The sequence below is a fragment of the Taeniopygia guttata genome, chromosome 21 (genome assembly GCF_048771995.1).
Source record: "Taeniopygia guttata chromosome 21, bTaeGut7.mat, whole genome shotgun sequence".
NCBI classification, from domain to species: Eukaryota; Metazoa; Chordata; class Aves; order Passeriformes; family Estrildidae; genus Taeniopygia; species Taeniopygia guttata.
In genome coordinates, this window is record NC_133046.1 from 632,718 (window position 1) to 645,518 (window position 12,801).

At 51.6% G+C, this 12,801-nt stretch overlaps 1 protein-coding gene across 6 annotated transcripts in view; it reads right to left on the reverse strand.

The window, feature by feature from the left end:
- RERE (arginine-glutamic acid dipeptide repeats) overlaps positions 1 to 12,801 on the reverse strand; it is a 163,421-nt gene that overhangs the window by 70,354 nt on the left and 80,266 nt on the right. For 5 of the 6 annotated variants that reach the window (XM_072917437.1, XM_030289536.4, XM_072917435.1 and 2 more), the window contains 3 exons: positions 10,160 to 10,265; positions 8,513 to 8,609; positions 5,998 to 6,102 (listed from right to left, as the gene is read on the reverse strand). In XM_072917437.1, coding sequence (XP_072773538.1) covers positions 5,998 to 6,102; positions 8,513 to 8,609; positions 10,160 to 10,265 — 308 coding nt within the window. Of the gene's footprint in view, positions 1 to 2,056; positions 2,282 to 5,997; positions 6,103 to 8,512; positions 8,610 to 10,159; positions 10,266 to 12,801 lie in introns of those variants that run through there. The other variant, XM_072917439.1, reaches the window with a different exon arrangement.

The following is a 12,801-nucleotide window of genomic DNA, read 5'->3' on the forward strand; positions in this document are numbered from 1 at the left end:
TGTTGTTTGGTTTTATTTCTAAAGCCAAGGGTACACCTCCACAAAAACCTGAGGAGCTGCTTGGTTATGAACTGGCTGCCCAAGCCCTTCTCCTCTGTCTACAAGTGAACGTTTAAAACCCGTGTTTAGGACACGAGCTGCCACATCCCTGTATTCCTGCAGAGCCCTGATGGATTCCTGCACGCACTCAAGGAGCTCCTTTATTAGGAATAAGAATGTGTCCAAAGCTCAGGCCTATGGAAACTCATCTCTAAACCACGAGGAGATCCAGCCAGGCTGAAGTTCAGGGGAACTGAGCTCTGTCATCATTAGCAGGACTTTACTTCAGCCAATGGCCAAAGTGATCCACATGAAAGAGGAGTTCCTGATTTTTTTATGCTCTGCAGGTATAACAGGAGATGGTTACAGGAATGACATTTGGGGCAGGATACAGACATGGATGTGGCACTGACATGGGCAGAATTCTGCAGGTTTATTCATCACTCATTCCTCAGCTTCTGACAAGAATCACAGACTGGGTTGTGTTGGAAGGGACCTTAAAGACCATCCTGTTCCACCTCTGCCATGGCAGGGACACCTCCCACTGTCCCAGGCTGCTCCAAGCCCCATCCAGCCTGGTCTTGGACACTGCCAGGGATCCAGGGGCAGCCACAGCTGCTCTGGGCACCTGTGCCACGGCTGCCCACCCTCACAGGGAAGGATTTCTTCCTCACTTCTCATCCAAATCTCTGCTGTTAGTCTGAAGCTGCTCCCCTTGTCTGTCACTCTGTGCCCAGGTGAGCAGTCGCTGTCCCTCCCTGAGCCAGCCCCTGCCAGGTGAGTGACAATGTGTGCAGGGCCAAGGGCCACCCTGCTGCTCCCGAGCCCAGGTGTCTCAGTGAGCAGCACACAGCCCTGTCCCCATCCCACCCACACCTGCACAGCCCCAGAACCAGCTGCCCTGAGCGAGCCCAGCTCTGCAGGACGGCCACGGGGACAGAGCCTGGCAAGGAGAGCACACACAGGTGTGAGCCAAGCACAACACCTGGGTGCCATCATACCCATTCCACCTAGCAGTGACACTGCTGCTGTCCCACAGAGACCCAGAGCACCCATTTCCATCCTGCAGTGACACAGAGCACCCATTTCCATCCAGCAGTGACACTGCTGGCTGTGCCACAGGGACCCAGAGCACCCATTTCCATCCAGCAGTGACACAGAGCACCCATTTCCATCCAGCAGTGACACTGCTGCTGTCCCACAGGGATCCAGAGCACCCATTTCCATCCAGCAGTGACACAGAGCACCCATTTCCATCCAGCAGTGACACTGCTGGCTGTCCCACAGGGACCCAGAGCACCCATTTCCATCTCACAGGGACCCAGAGCACCCATTTCCATCCAGCAGTGACACTGCTGCTGTCCCACAGGGACCCAGAGTTCCATCCTGCAGTGACACTGCTGCTGTCCCACAGGGACCCAGAGCACCCATTTCCATCCAGCAGTGACACAGAGCACCCATTTCCATCCAGCAGTGACACTGCTGCTGTCCCACAGGGATCCAGAGCACCCATTTCCATCCCGCAGCGACACAGAGCACCCATTTCCATCCCGCAGTGACACTGCTGGCTGTGCCACAGGGACCCAGAGCACCCATTTCCATCCAGCAGGGACCCAGAACACCAATTTCCATCCCGCAGTGACACTGCTGCTGTCCCACACGGCCCCCCAGCCTGCTGAGGCTCTGCGGCGCTGCACAGCTGCCCCGAGCTGCTGTCCCGCACAGGGCAGCCCTGCTGCCGTGCAGCTGCACCGGTGCTGCCTGCATGGCACTGACAGGCCAGCAGCAGCTGCTGCCCAGCGCCAGGGACCGGTGCCCTCCATGCTGGGAGCAACCTGTGGCTGCTGCTGCTGTCACAGAGCCCGAGCACCCCGAGCTCGCTGCGCTGCCGCTGCCCGGGCCCGCAGCACACAGCCGCACCGGAGCCCGCTGTCCCCGCTCCGGGAGGATGCGGCGGTGCAGGAGCCCCGGAGCAGCCAGCCCCGCTCGGGACCCCGCACGGCCGGGCACAGCCTACCTGCAGGGCCCGAGCGGATCGTCCATGGCTGCGGCGGCGGGCCGCGCTGCCTGGCCGCGCCCGCTGCTGCCGGGCCCGGCGCCGCCGCTTCCCCTCTGCCGGCGCAAAATGGAGGCACATGCGGGCTGGGGACCTCGCCGAGCCTGCACTGAGCTTGTGCTGTGACCTAAGCCCGCACGCAGAACGCACAAACTTCGCCCTCGGACCGGCGGCACTGAGCATGTGCTGTGACCCTCCTCCCTGCCTCCCGGCCGCCTCCTCCTCCTCCTCCTCCTCCGGAGCGGCCCCGCCGCCGGCAGCGGGGCAGGGAACGCGGCGGGTCCGGCGTGGAAATGCATGGGAACGCACTGCGGGATCTGGGCATTAATACATCAGTATACATACTGCGGGATCTGTGCATGAATGCATCGGAACCTACTGCGGGATCTGTGCATGAATGCACCGATAAATACAGCGGGGATCTGTGCATAAATGCATCAGTACATACTGCGGGATCTGGGCATGAATGCATCAGTACATACTGCAGGATCTCTGCATAAATACATCAGTACATACTGTGGGATCTGTGCATTAATACATCAGTACATACTGTGGGATCTGTGCATTAATACATCGATAAATACAGCGGGGATCTGCTGATAAATAGAGTGGGGATCCGGCGCATAAATACATCAATAAATACAGCGGGGATCTGTGCATTAATACAGCCGAGGATCTGCTGACAAATACAGCTGGGATCTGCTCATAAATACAGTGGGGATCCACTGCTACAGTAGGGATCTGTGCATAAATACAGTGGGGATCTGGCGTATAAATACATAAATAAATACAATGGGGATCCACGGATAAATAAATAAATACAGTGGGGATCCACGGATAAATACAGCTGGGATCTGCTCATAAATACAGCCAGGATCTGTGCATAAATACAGCCAAGGATCCGCTAATAAATACAGCAGGCATCCACTGATAAATACAGCCAGGGATCCATAAGTACAGTGGGGATCCATAAATAAATCAACAGGGATCCACTGATAAATACAGCACAGGATTTGTGGATAAATGCAGACAGGGATCTGTAAATAAATACAGTGGGGATCTGCTAATAAATACAGTGGGGATCCACTGATAAATATAGCTGGGGACCTGCGAGGCACGGAGGGACAGAGGATTGAGGGAGGGATGGAGGGATGAGGAAGGGATGGAGGGATGAGAAGGATGGAGGGATGAGGGGCCTTGGCTGGGGCATCCCTCACTGCACCCAGCCCAGCCCGGCTCCAGAAAATCGCCTCCATCCCAGGGCTCCCAAATCTCCTCCATCCCAAGGCTCTGGGGTGCAGGGGCTCAAACCCCATGTCTGAACACACAGGAGAGCAGAGCAGGAGGCTGAGGCACAGAACGCTCCCATTCTCCTGTCCGGGCTGCAGTGCTGGGAGCATTTAGGGAACATTATTCTCCCATTTAAGGAATATTACTCTCCCATTTAAGGAATATTATTCTCTGGCACCCGAGGAACCAGGCTTGATTCTTCCTGCCTGAACTTCCTGCACCAGCCTGCATCTCTGACCCCTCTATTTACTGGTAAATTCCAGATATGCTCTTAACTACCCGTTTATGCGAAGGCAACATCGCCTCCAGCACACAGGGCTTTAACTGAGATGCATCCCCCACTCTGGAGAGCCAGGAACCACAGCAGCTCTGGCTTGGCTGACACTGCTCCAGGCGAGAACACTCAGCCTCTACCTTTCAGATCAGCTCAGGGCTTTATTCCACAATCAGAGTTTTCTCAGGGATGTGAGAATTACTGACACACCGTCTGTAGTCCTGTGCTGAACTCTGTAGAGAAAACCCAGCCTAAAGTATCCCAAAGTTATCCTAAAAGTTATCCCAAAAGGCCCAGGCTGGCCAGTTCCAGAGCAGAGAATGACCAACACCAGGAGCAGGGCTGATGTCCCCCAAGGCAAAGCAAGGATCACAAATTTCAAACGGCACAGAAAGGACAAAACAACCTTTCCTTGAGCTCTGTGTCCTTCAGCAACAAAAGGCCCTGGTCCTACACATCCCCTCAGTGCTGGGGATGTTTCTGCAGTCTGGGCTTATTTCAAGTTATTTTGCAAACACAAACACACAAAAATAGCTTCTTTGCAAACGTGTAAGCACACCAAAATAGATCCCCACAATGCTGAGCTGAGTCTGAGAGTGCTGCAGGGCTTCTGAGCCTCTGATGGTGAGCCCAGAGGTTCCCTGGGCACCCACAGAGCCCAGCTCGGGATGCTCCGGGCTCACCCCAAACTCCCCCAGCGAGGGCTCACTGCAGCCTCCAGAACCTTCTCCTACAGCACTGCCACACCAGCAGGAGCATTTCTCACCCTCCCACGGAACCAGAACACTTCTTTAGGAAAGCAGATCCAGTGGGAGGGGAACTCACAAACCCCCAGCAGCCCACCCTGAAACACTTTCACTTCCACAGCAAAGGAAATCCAGCAGCAGAAATTCACAGCCAGGTGCAGCAGCAAAACACGGCTCAAAAACCACCAAAGCAGCTCCCTCCAGCCCCTCTCTCTGCAGCTCCCCCACCCCAAGACAAAACACGGGCCTGAATTAGAAAGAGAAACTTTGCTGTGACCAAATGAAGGCAAACTGACTTTCAGAGCTGGCCTGTCACTATCAGACACAAAATGAGCACACACAAGCTTGGTAAGTTCAAAAGAGAAAAAGAGCAAATTTTATTTCTGACTTTGTAATAGATAGAATTCTAAAAGTGGCAGTGGACTGGAGGATGGAATTGCCACCTCTGCAACCACACTGGTCAAACCAACAGTCCATCAATTCTCTCCTCCCACAAAGAATGAAACCAATCATTATTTACATGAACATGCATGAGAACTCTAACAGAAATATGTAAACACCAGAAAGCATGGAAAACTTTAAAAAAAAACTTTTAAAAGAACTATAAAAGAAAACTTAACACTTTTACAAATCAGGGCAGCACTGGCCCCTCTGAGTGATTAGCTGATTTCTGAGTGCTCTGCTCCATACTTTCACTGATTCCTTCAGGCTCAGTCATCCTCTAACAGCTGGAAGAATTAACAGCTTCCTCTACCCCGAAAGTGGGCACAAACCTGAGCCAAAATACTCATCTCTCACTGGAGTGCTCATGGAAATACCCCCCTCGGCAGCCAACTCCTCAAGGCTGGCACTTGTGAGGCATTTTCTGTGCTGGAAAATCCCATCAATGCAGCAAGTGTCATGTTTGGACCCAGAAAATAACAAAGCCAAGCCTGGGCTGAGCTTTCCAAGCAAAGCTGACCAAGGCTGGCTGAACAAACCCCAGGCAAGCATGGACACACCTTCCTCAAATATTAAATGATTCCCAAAAAAGTTCTTTCTGTGCCTCCCATTTGTTCTAGGCCAGCAAAGCATAAACCAGGAATTCCTGACAGGGACCCTGGACAATTATTTACACATGAAAGCAGGAATTTCCACACTTAAAAACTTCCAATTCAATTTCTTAGAAGTGTCTAAATTTCAACTTTGCTGACTAGAACACACAAATGATTTTTAGAAGTATTTTCAGGGATGTACATTCAGCCAACAAGATAGCCAAGAACTCCTGCTGAAGTTTGCAAGTTTTAAAAAACTTGCATGTGTCCAAACAGCTATTTAGAAGCAGCACCCAGAGATGCACCTGGATAGCAGGACTCACTGCACAATTTTATTTCCTTCTCTTATTTTGCTCCTGTATAAACACACACCCAGAAAGATGCAGTTTCTCCCTTCCACCCCAGCCTCCTCCCAGCTGGATTTCAACCTTTCTTCCCCTGAGTGATTTTCATAGAATTAGGGCTGGAAAAGACCTCCAGGATCATCGAGTCCAGCCTTTGAGTGAGCACCAGTTCAGGTCGGTGGTGAAGTGGAGTTTAAAAGCCATTTTCACTTACCTTGTCTCTGGATTATAGCCCAGGATGTAGAAAAATGAATCCACTCGTGCCTTGAACTCTCTAGCAGCAAATATGTCAGAGAAATGGGAGATGTTGCACTTTCCTCTGAAGGGAAGAAAGAGGAGAAAATGGCATGAGAATTCTAGCTTGAGTAACAGCTACTTTAATTAAGTGCCACTGCAATCTGGGTAGAAGCCACAGGCATCCCTGCTCTCATAAATGTCCAAAACATCATAAATACAAGGCTGTTTTAACAAAAATCCTTTAACCAAAGTGTGGGTTCTTCCCACGGTGGAAAGGGAAGGAAATGCAGTCACAGAGGCTCAGATGCTGCTCTGCAAACATTCATTAATTCTCCTTCACAGTCCTGAGGAGCTCAAATACCACCAGCCCAACAAACAACAGCTCAAAATGCAGTCCTGACAGCCTCTAATTTGCAAAGCTTTTCCAGTTACATCTTCCAAAATTCCACTATCCACTCTGCTGAAGTAAAGACCAGCAGCAAGGTCTCTGAGAGGCCCCCCACACACCCTGAGTGCCAGCCTTGCTCTCTAACACTGATTTTCTCCCTGGAGGCTCACACTGCTTTCCAAGTTTAGTCATTTAGAGACAGAAAATGAGCAGGGGGGGTTGTTTTGATATTTCGCATTAAATTCACATTTTAAAAGTATTCTGGGCAAAGAAGTTTAGCTTCCTTTCCATATTTCACCTGGCAGCTAATAAGCATTTTCCAGATAAGCTGCATTGTCTGTGGATGGCAGCAGCACCTCCTGTTCCCAGCACTCCAGACCAGGAGTTCTGCATTTCACCAGAAGATTTACCAGAGAGGTAAAAAGCACTTCATGCTTATTACACACTTCCACAGAGATCTACAACTACCCTCTAGTTAAATTTTTCCACTGGTTAGAGCAGAATATCAGTAGTTACAATCACTGGTTTTATTCCCCAGTTTGTCATCAATTCATTGCGTGTCCAGAGCCATTTGTTTGCAGAGGGCAGAGAAATAATCTGGTATTATAATAAATTAGAATCTCATGTTAACCTTTCATGCATCACGACACACTGTGCCTCCCCCGTGTTCTCTGCAAGAACACCATGTGCAATTATCCTTCTGCTCATCCTGTACACTCAGAGGTTATTTTTCAAGTCTGCTTGGCACACACGTTTATTCCATTTTTATCTTTCCGCTCCCATCTTTTCTTTAGAGGGAAAAAGAACTGAAAGGATGTAAAAGGGGAGTTAGAACAGTCCCAGGGAAAACTGCAGCCACAGAGCTCCTCTGTGCCTGAGCAGATTTCCAGCCTGGCTCCTGATGTCAGACTGGAAGGGGACTCAGCAGAGGCCCGTGAATCCCAGGGGCTCCCAGCACACCGCTGGAATGCTCCGAGTTTATAAGAAAGGTTTAATATGTAAATCAAAGACTTCCCCCCCCCACAACAGAAGCCAGTTTGTCTTCAAGTAAGTGGCTTCAGCAAAGTGACTCTGAACAAAAAAAAATGTCTCCAGATGGCTGTGGTGAAACACCATCTGAGCACCATTATCAGGGAGATTATTCAATTTGCATCTCGACAATATCCGTGCACGTTTGGCATGCTGGAAATCAGCTGACAAATAATGCCTTGCTGTTGGGAACTGGAACACTGGAAGTGTCTCCCTCAGCCTGCCAAGGCTGGGCAGCTCAGCCTGGAGGGTGCAGGAGCAGCAGCTCCAGGGCAGGGCACAGGGCAAGGCACACACCGGGCCCTTCCCTGCTGGGCAGGCAGATCTCCCCGGGTCTGGGCTGAGCTGGGACCAGGGAAAGCACTCACAGCTGCCTTCAGTGCCATTTACCCAGAGAGCCAGAGCTGCAGGGGAGAGGGCACAGCTGGGCTGGGGCTCAGTGACCCCAGGAACCTCTGTCCCCCTGGCTGTGCCCCAGAGCTCCTGACACCTCTGTGCCCAGCCCAGGCTGTCCCAGGCTGTCCCCAGGATGTCCCTGAGAGCCCCTGACACCTCTGTGCCCAGCCCAGGCTGTCCCAGGCTGTCCCAGGCTGTCCCCAGGATGTCCCTGAGAGCCCCTGACACCTCTGTGCCCAGCCCAGGCTGTCCCAGGCTGTCCCTAGGCTGTCCCAGGCTGTCCCCAGCCCATCCCAGGCTGTCCACACACTGTCCCCAGCCCGTGGCTGTCCCCAGGCTGTCCCCAGGCTGTCCCTGAGAGCCCCTGACACCTCTGTGCCCAGCCCAGGCTGTCCCAGGCTGTCCCCCAGCCCATCCCAGGCTCTCCCCAGCCCATCCCAGGCTCTCTCCAGGCTGTCCCCAGCCCGTCCCAGGCTGTCCCCAGGCTGTCCCCAGATGTCCCCAGCCCATCCCAGGCTGTCCCAGCCCATCCCAGGCTCTCCCCAGGCTGTCCCCAGCCCATCCCAGGCTGTCCCCGTGTCCCCAGCCCATCCCAGGCTGTCCCCAGCCCATCCCAGGTTGTCCCCAGGTGTCCCCAGCCCATCCCAGGCTGTCCCCAGGTGTCCCCAGCCCTGCTGACCTGAGGGCAGCAGCGTGGTAGGTGTCCACGTAGTCGGAGATGAAGAGCTCGCGGTTCTTGATCACCGGGTCTGTGATCACCAGCTCCCGGCCCGAATCTGCCAGGCACAAACACAGACACAGCCTGAGACAGCAGCTGGCACCACTGCCACTGCCCCAGCAGGGCACAGCTCCAGGGTGCTCCTCAGCGGGGACAAACACACCCTTCGTGTGGTCACTCAGGTGTGGGATGCCAGAATTAACATGGAAGAACATCTCCTCTATTCTCATCCATCAATCTTCCCAGGACTTCTGAAGGGGAAAACCTCCCTAAGGGCACTGGGTGACTCCTCTGGAGCACTGGGAGCACTCACTCCCAGGTGGAAGGAACCAAGGAAATGAATTTGTTCTGGTTTCCAGGATGAGGTAAGGGTTCCTGTGCACATTTAGTGTCAAATCTTCAACAAAATCCTGACAGTGTAACTGCCTAGTGCTCTGGCTTTGAGGTAAATATTGACATTCATGTTCAAACACAGACAATTCTGAGTGTTAACAAAAGAACTGGAAGACAACTTTTTCCATGACTTCTTTCTAATACCTTTGAGGAAGACACAAAAATACTTCTCCACACACAGCAGACTGCATTAAAAAGCAGCCATGCTATCAAAAATACTTTTTGACACTGTGCCTGTAATCTCATTGTTAGAAGTTTCAAATAAATTAGCAACAGAAATGTTAGATTTGTGGAGCTTTTGCTAAAAGCACACACAAAATGTCCTTTAAAAGGGGAGCGTGTGCTCAACTTTGTTCTGTCAGGCACCAGAAAGTTGCTGCATTCCACATTTCAATCATCAACTTTTATCATCACAGTTCACCTTGGAGTATCTTCAGAATTTTTAACAGTTGCCTCAAGGAAATTTCCTGGTAAGAACAGAAGCAAATGTTATGTCTTCCCTGGAGGCAGGAGATAAATGACACTGGGATATGTACTAAAGTTTCTTCTGCTTCTATGAAACACAAGATCACACTTGTTTTTGCAAAGAGAAAAGGGGAAACTCAGCTCCCAGTGCTTCAGCTCCATCCCCCACTGCAATACCAATCACAGGGAATATTCACGTGGGCAGGGGAGCACAACTGTGAAAGACACAGTTCTCATGAGACTGTGGCAGAACCACAAAAACCAGAGGAGATCCCCAATTTCTGCAGATAATTTGGTGCTCAGTTCTTTATCAGTACACTGTCCAGGAGGCCTGCCAAGGATCCAGGGCGATTCTGCTTTTCTATCCTCTCTCAATGAGAGAATAAATACTACTACTAATAATAATACTACAATGCTATTAATATTGTTTCTGCTGCTGCTATTAATTATTATTAATAATGCAGCCCAGCACTTCCAGCACGCCTGGAATGCCCCTGATTACAGGAACAGGCTGGCTCTGCTAAAGCTGGAATTGGGGCAGGCTGGCTCTGCTAAAACTGGGATTGGGGCAGGGCAGGGCAGGCTGGCTCTGCTAAAGCTGGGATTGGGGCAGGCTGGCTCTGTTAAAGCTGGGATGGGCCAGGCTGGCTCTGTTGAAGCTGGGATTGGGGCAGGCTGGCTCTGTTGAAGCTGGCATGGGCCAGGCTGGCTCTGTTGAAGCTGGCATGGGGCAGGGCAGGGCCCACTCACCGTTCTCGTTGTGCCTGTCCTGCACCAGGTGCTGGTACACCGAGTCGGGCACCTCGGACTGGCGGTAGTACCACTTGACGTTCATCAGCAGATGGTCCCTCTTGCTCTGCAAAACAACCCTGGGGCATTACTGACAGGGAAATCAGCCCACAGCCCCACAGCCCTCCCTGGGAAAAGCCCCAGGGGCAGACCCAGAGGGAGGAAAGCGTTTGTTTCTCCAGCCTGTGCTGCTGACAGATTGATTTCCAGCCCAGACAAAGGCAGGGACACCCTCCTGCATCAGTTGTGTCTCTCTGCATCTGACCAGCAAACCCCAATCTACTCACTCATGTTAATTAACCCAAGCAAAGAGGCAGGGATCAGAAAAGAACTGCAATTTTTGGCCTCGTGCAGTCTGCCGATTTCCACAAATAAGAAGCATTTATGGCCAAACATTCAAAAAAGAATACCCACAGTAACACCATTCAATGCAACCATTCTTAGCAGTCGAAACCAAGAGATAATAGATTTTTTTTCCCCCTAAGGACAGATGGATCCAGACATAATCATAGATGTTCTTTATTACACAAAAGAAAAGGATGCTGCACTTCAATCACAATAATTACAGGCTCTGACTGCTCATCAACCCCACAGCAAAATTTACACTAAACTGTCTTCCCCAAATGCTCTTTTTTTCATTGAGGCTCCCGCCACCCATTTGTTCCTTCTTAGAAGGAAACCGGGGCATAAACACCACTCAAAGAGAACTTTTATAGCAAGTCACTGCAGACTCTGCTCAGTTTATCTCCAAACCCCCTGGTCTGCAATTCTCCCTGCTGCTCCCGAACCCTAGAACAAACAAAGGCCTGCAGGGAAAGGAACATTCTTTCTGCATGAGGCACCAGGCTGTTTTGCTGTGTCCTGCAATCCTGCAGAGCGCTCCCAGGCTGCTCCCGAGCCGTGCCAAGCCCGGCGGGCAGTGCCAGGGGGGCTCTGCTGTGTCCCCGCAGCAGCCCGGCTGTGGGAGCCTTTCTGCTGAATAAACAGCACAGAAACCTTCCCGGGAAAGGCATTTCCCGACAGAGCCCGTGCAATACCAGCACACCACTGCCAGTGGCAGCATTGTGCCAGGAAAGCCGCATCCACATCCCCGGCAGGGCAGAGCAGCCCGAGCCTTCCACACAAAACATTTGCCATCAAAGCCAGCGAGCTGGTCTAAAGCACGGCAAAAAAATCAAAAGGACAACGAGTGAGAGGCGGCTCTGGTTTCTGCTGCCTGCTGTTCCAAAATCGGGGTTGCAGGCTCGGCTGTTCTGCTGAAATAATGCTCTGTGCACCACGGCTTTTATGAGCAGTCTCTGAATTCTGGAGACAAAAACTCCAGTAAATAATCTGTTACCCTCTCGCTAAGAGTTCATAAATGCTCTCAGTGGAGCTCGCAGCAATGATGGCAAACATCAACGCAGCATTTCTCTGCAAATGCTCTTTGTGTTTGTCAGCTGAGAGGACAAAAACCCCAGTCTTTGTTACACAAACCCTGAGAGGATGCTCGGAGAGCTGCGCTGGCACCGATCCCACTCACACACATAAGGACAGCTCACAACGAGCACCAAGGCTCTGGTGTTCTGCCTCTGGAGCGTTTCAGAGAACAGAACCCCACGGAGCCCTGCACAGGAGGCACATCTGCACATGCAGTGCAAAATCCAGCCTGGAATTTGGGGTGCAGCTTTGGAACAGCAGTGACAGCAGGGGAGGAGGAGGAGGACTGGAAATGTGCACAGTGCTCTGCCAGGGAAGGGGCTGCCAAAGCTTCCCCACAAACCCAAAATCGTCCCAGGTGTGAACAAGCATCCAGAGACTCAGGAGAGAAAAGAGGGAGCTGCTGCACCTGGGCAAAGCAGGAATGCAGGGAATGTGCAGGGATGGCTGTGTGTCCTTCCAGAGCTCTGCAGGGGCAACTCTGGCAGTGCCCAAGCTCTGTGTGCAGGTGATCCTTGGCTTCTGCATGCCCCGAGGGGATCCCACAAAAAGGAGGGATGGATGGCACTGCCACTGTCCCCCTGCCCTCTTTTGGACAGAGGTATTCTAGGACTTTAATTACAATTAGACCTAAAACAGTTCTATAAATAAAATGACAAACTACCCCCCCTTGCAATATACTCATTTTGCTTGAATAAGTTTTAGTTTCGGTTCGTTGTTTCTTGGTATCAATTTCCAAGGGGCTTCTGGGGCCTGCTTCATTTGAGTGTGGTGGATTTGGGTATTCTGCTTCTTAATCTCAATTGCAGTGAAGAGCATTTGGAATGCTCTTTTTCACTGTGGTTCTAAAATCTTTTCTGTAAGACACTCAACGTATACATAATTTTTAGGCTGTATGTTATTTCTTGGTTCACTTAGCTCTTTGTTTTGAGGTGACACTCCCAGCCCAAGGCTGAGGGGACACGGTGATGCCACCACCCCTTTCCCTGCCATTTCTGTCACAGCACAGGGGACACGGCCAAGGGCAGCACTCACACTCATTTCAGCACTGGAGGGAAGAAATCTGTGCTTCAAAGTGAGGTTTTTCCCCTGCTGCCATAAGGGACCACCCACCTCACTCTGTCCCACCTCCCTAAAGATCCTTTTGGTCCTTCAGGCAAGGCCAAAAGAAGTTTTTGCTGGTT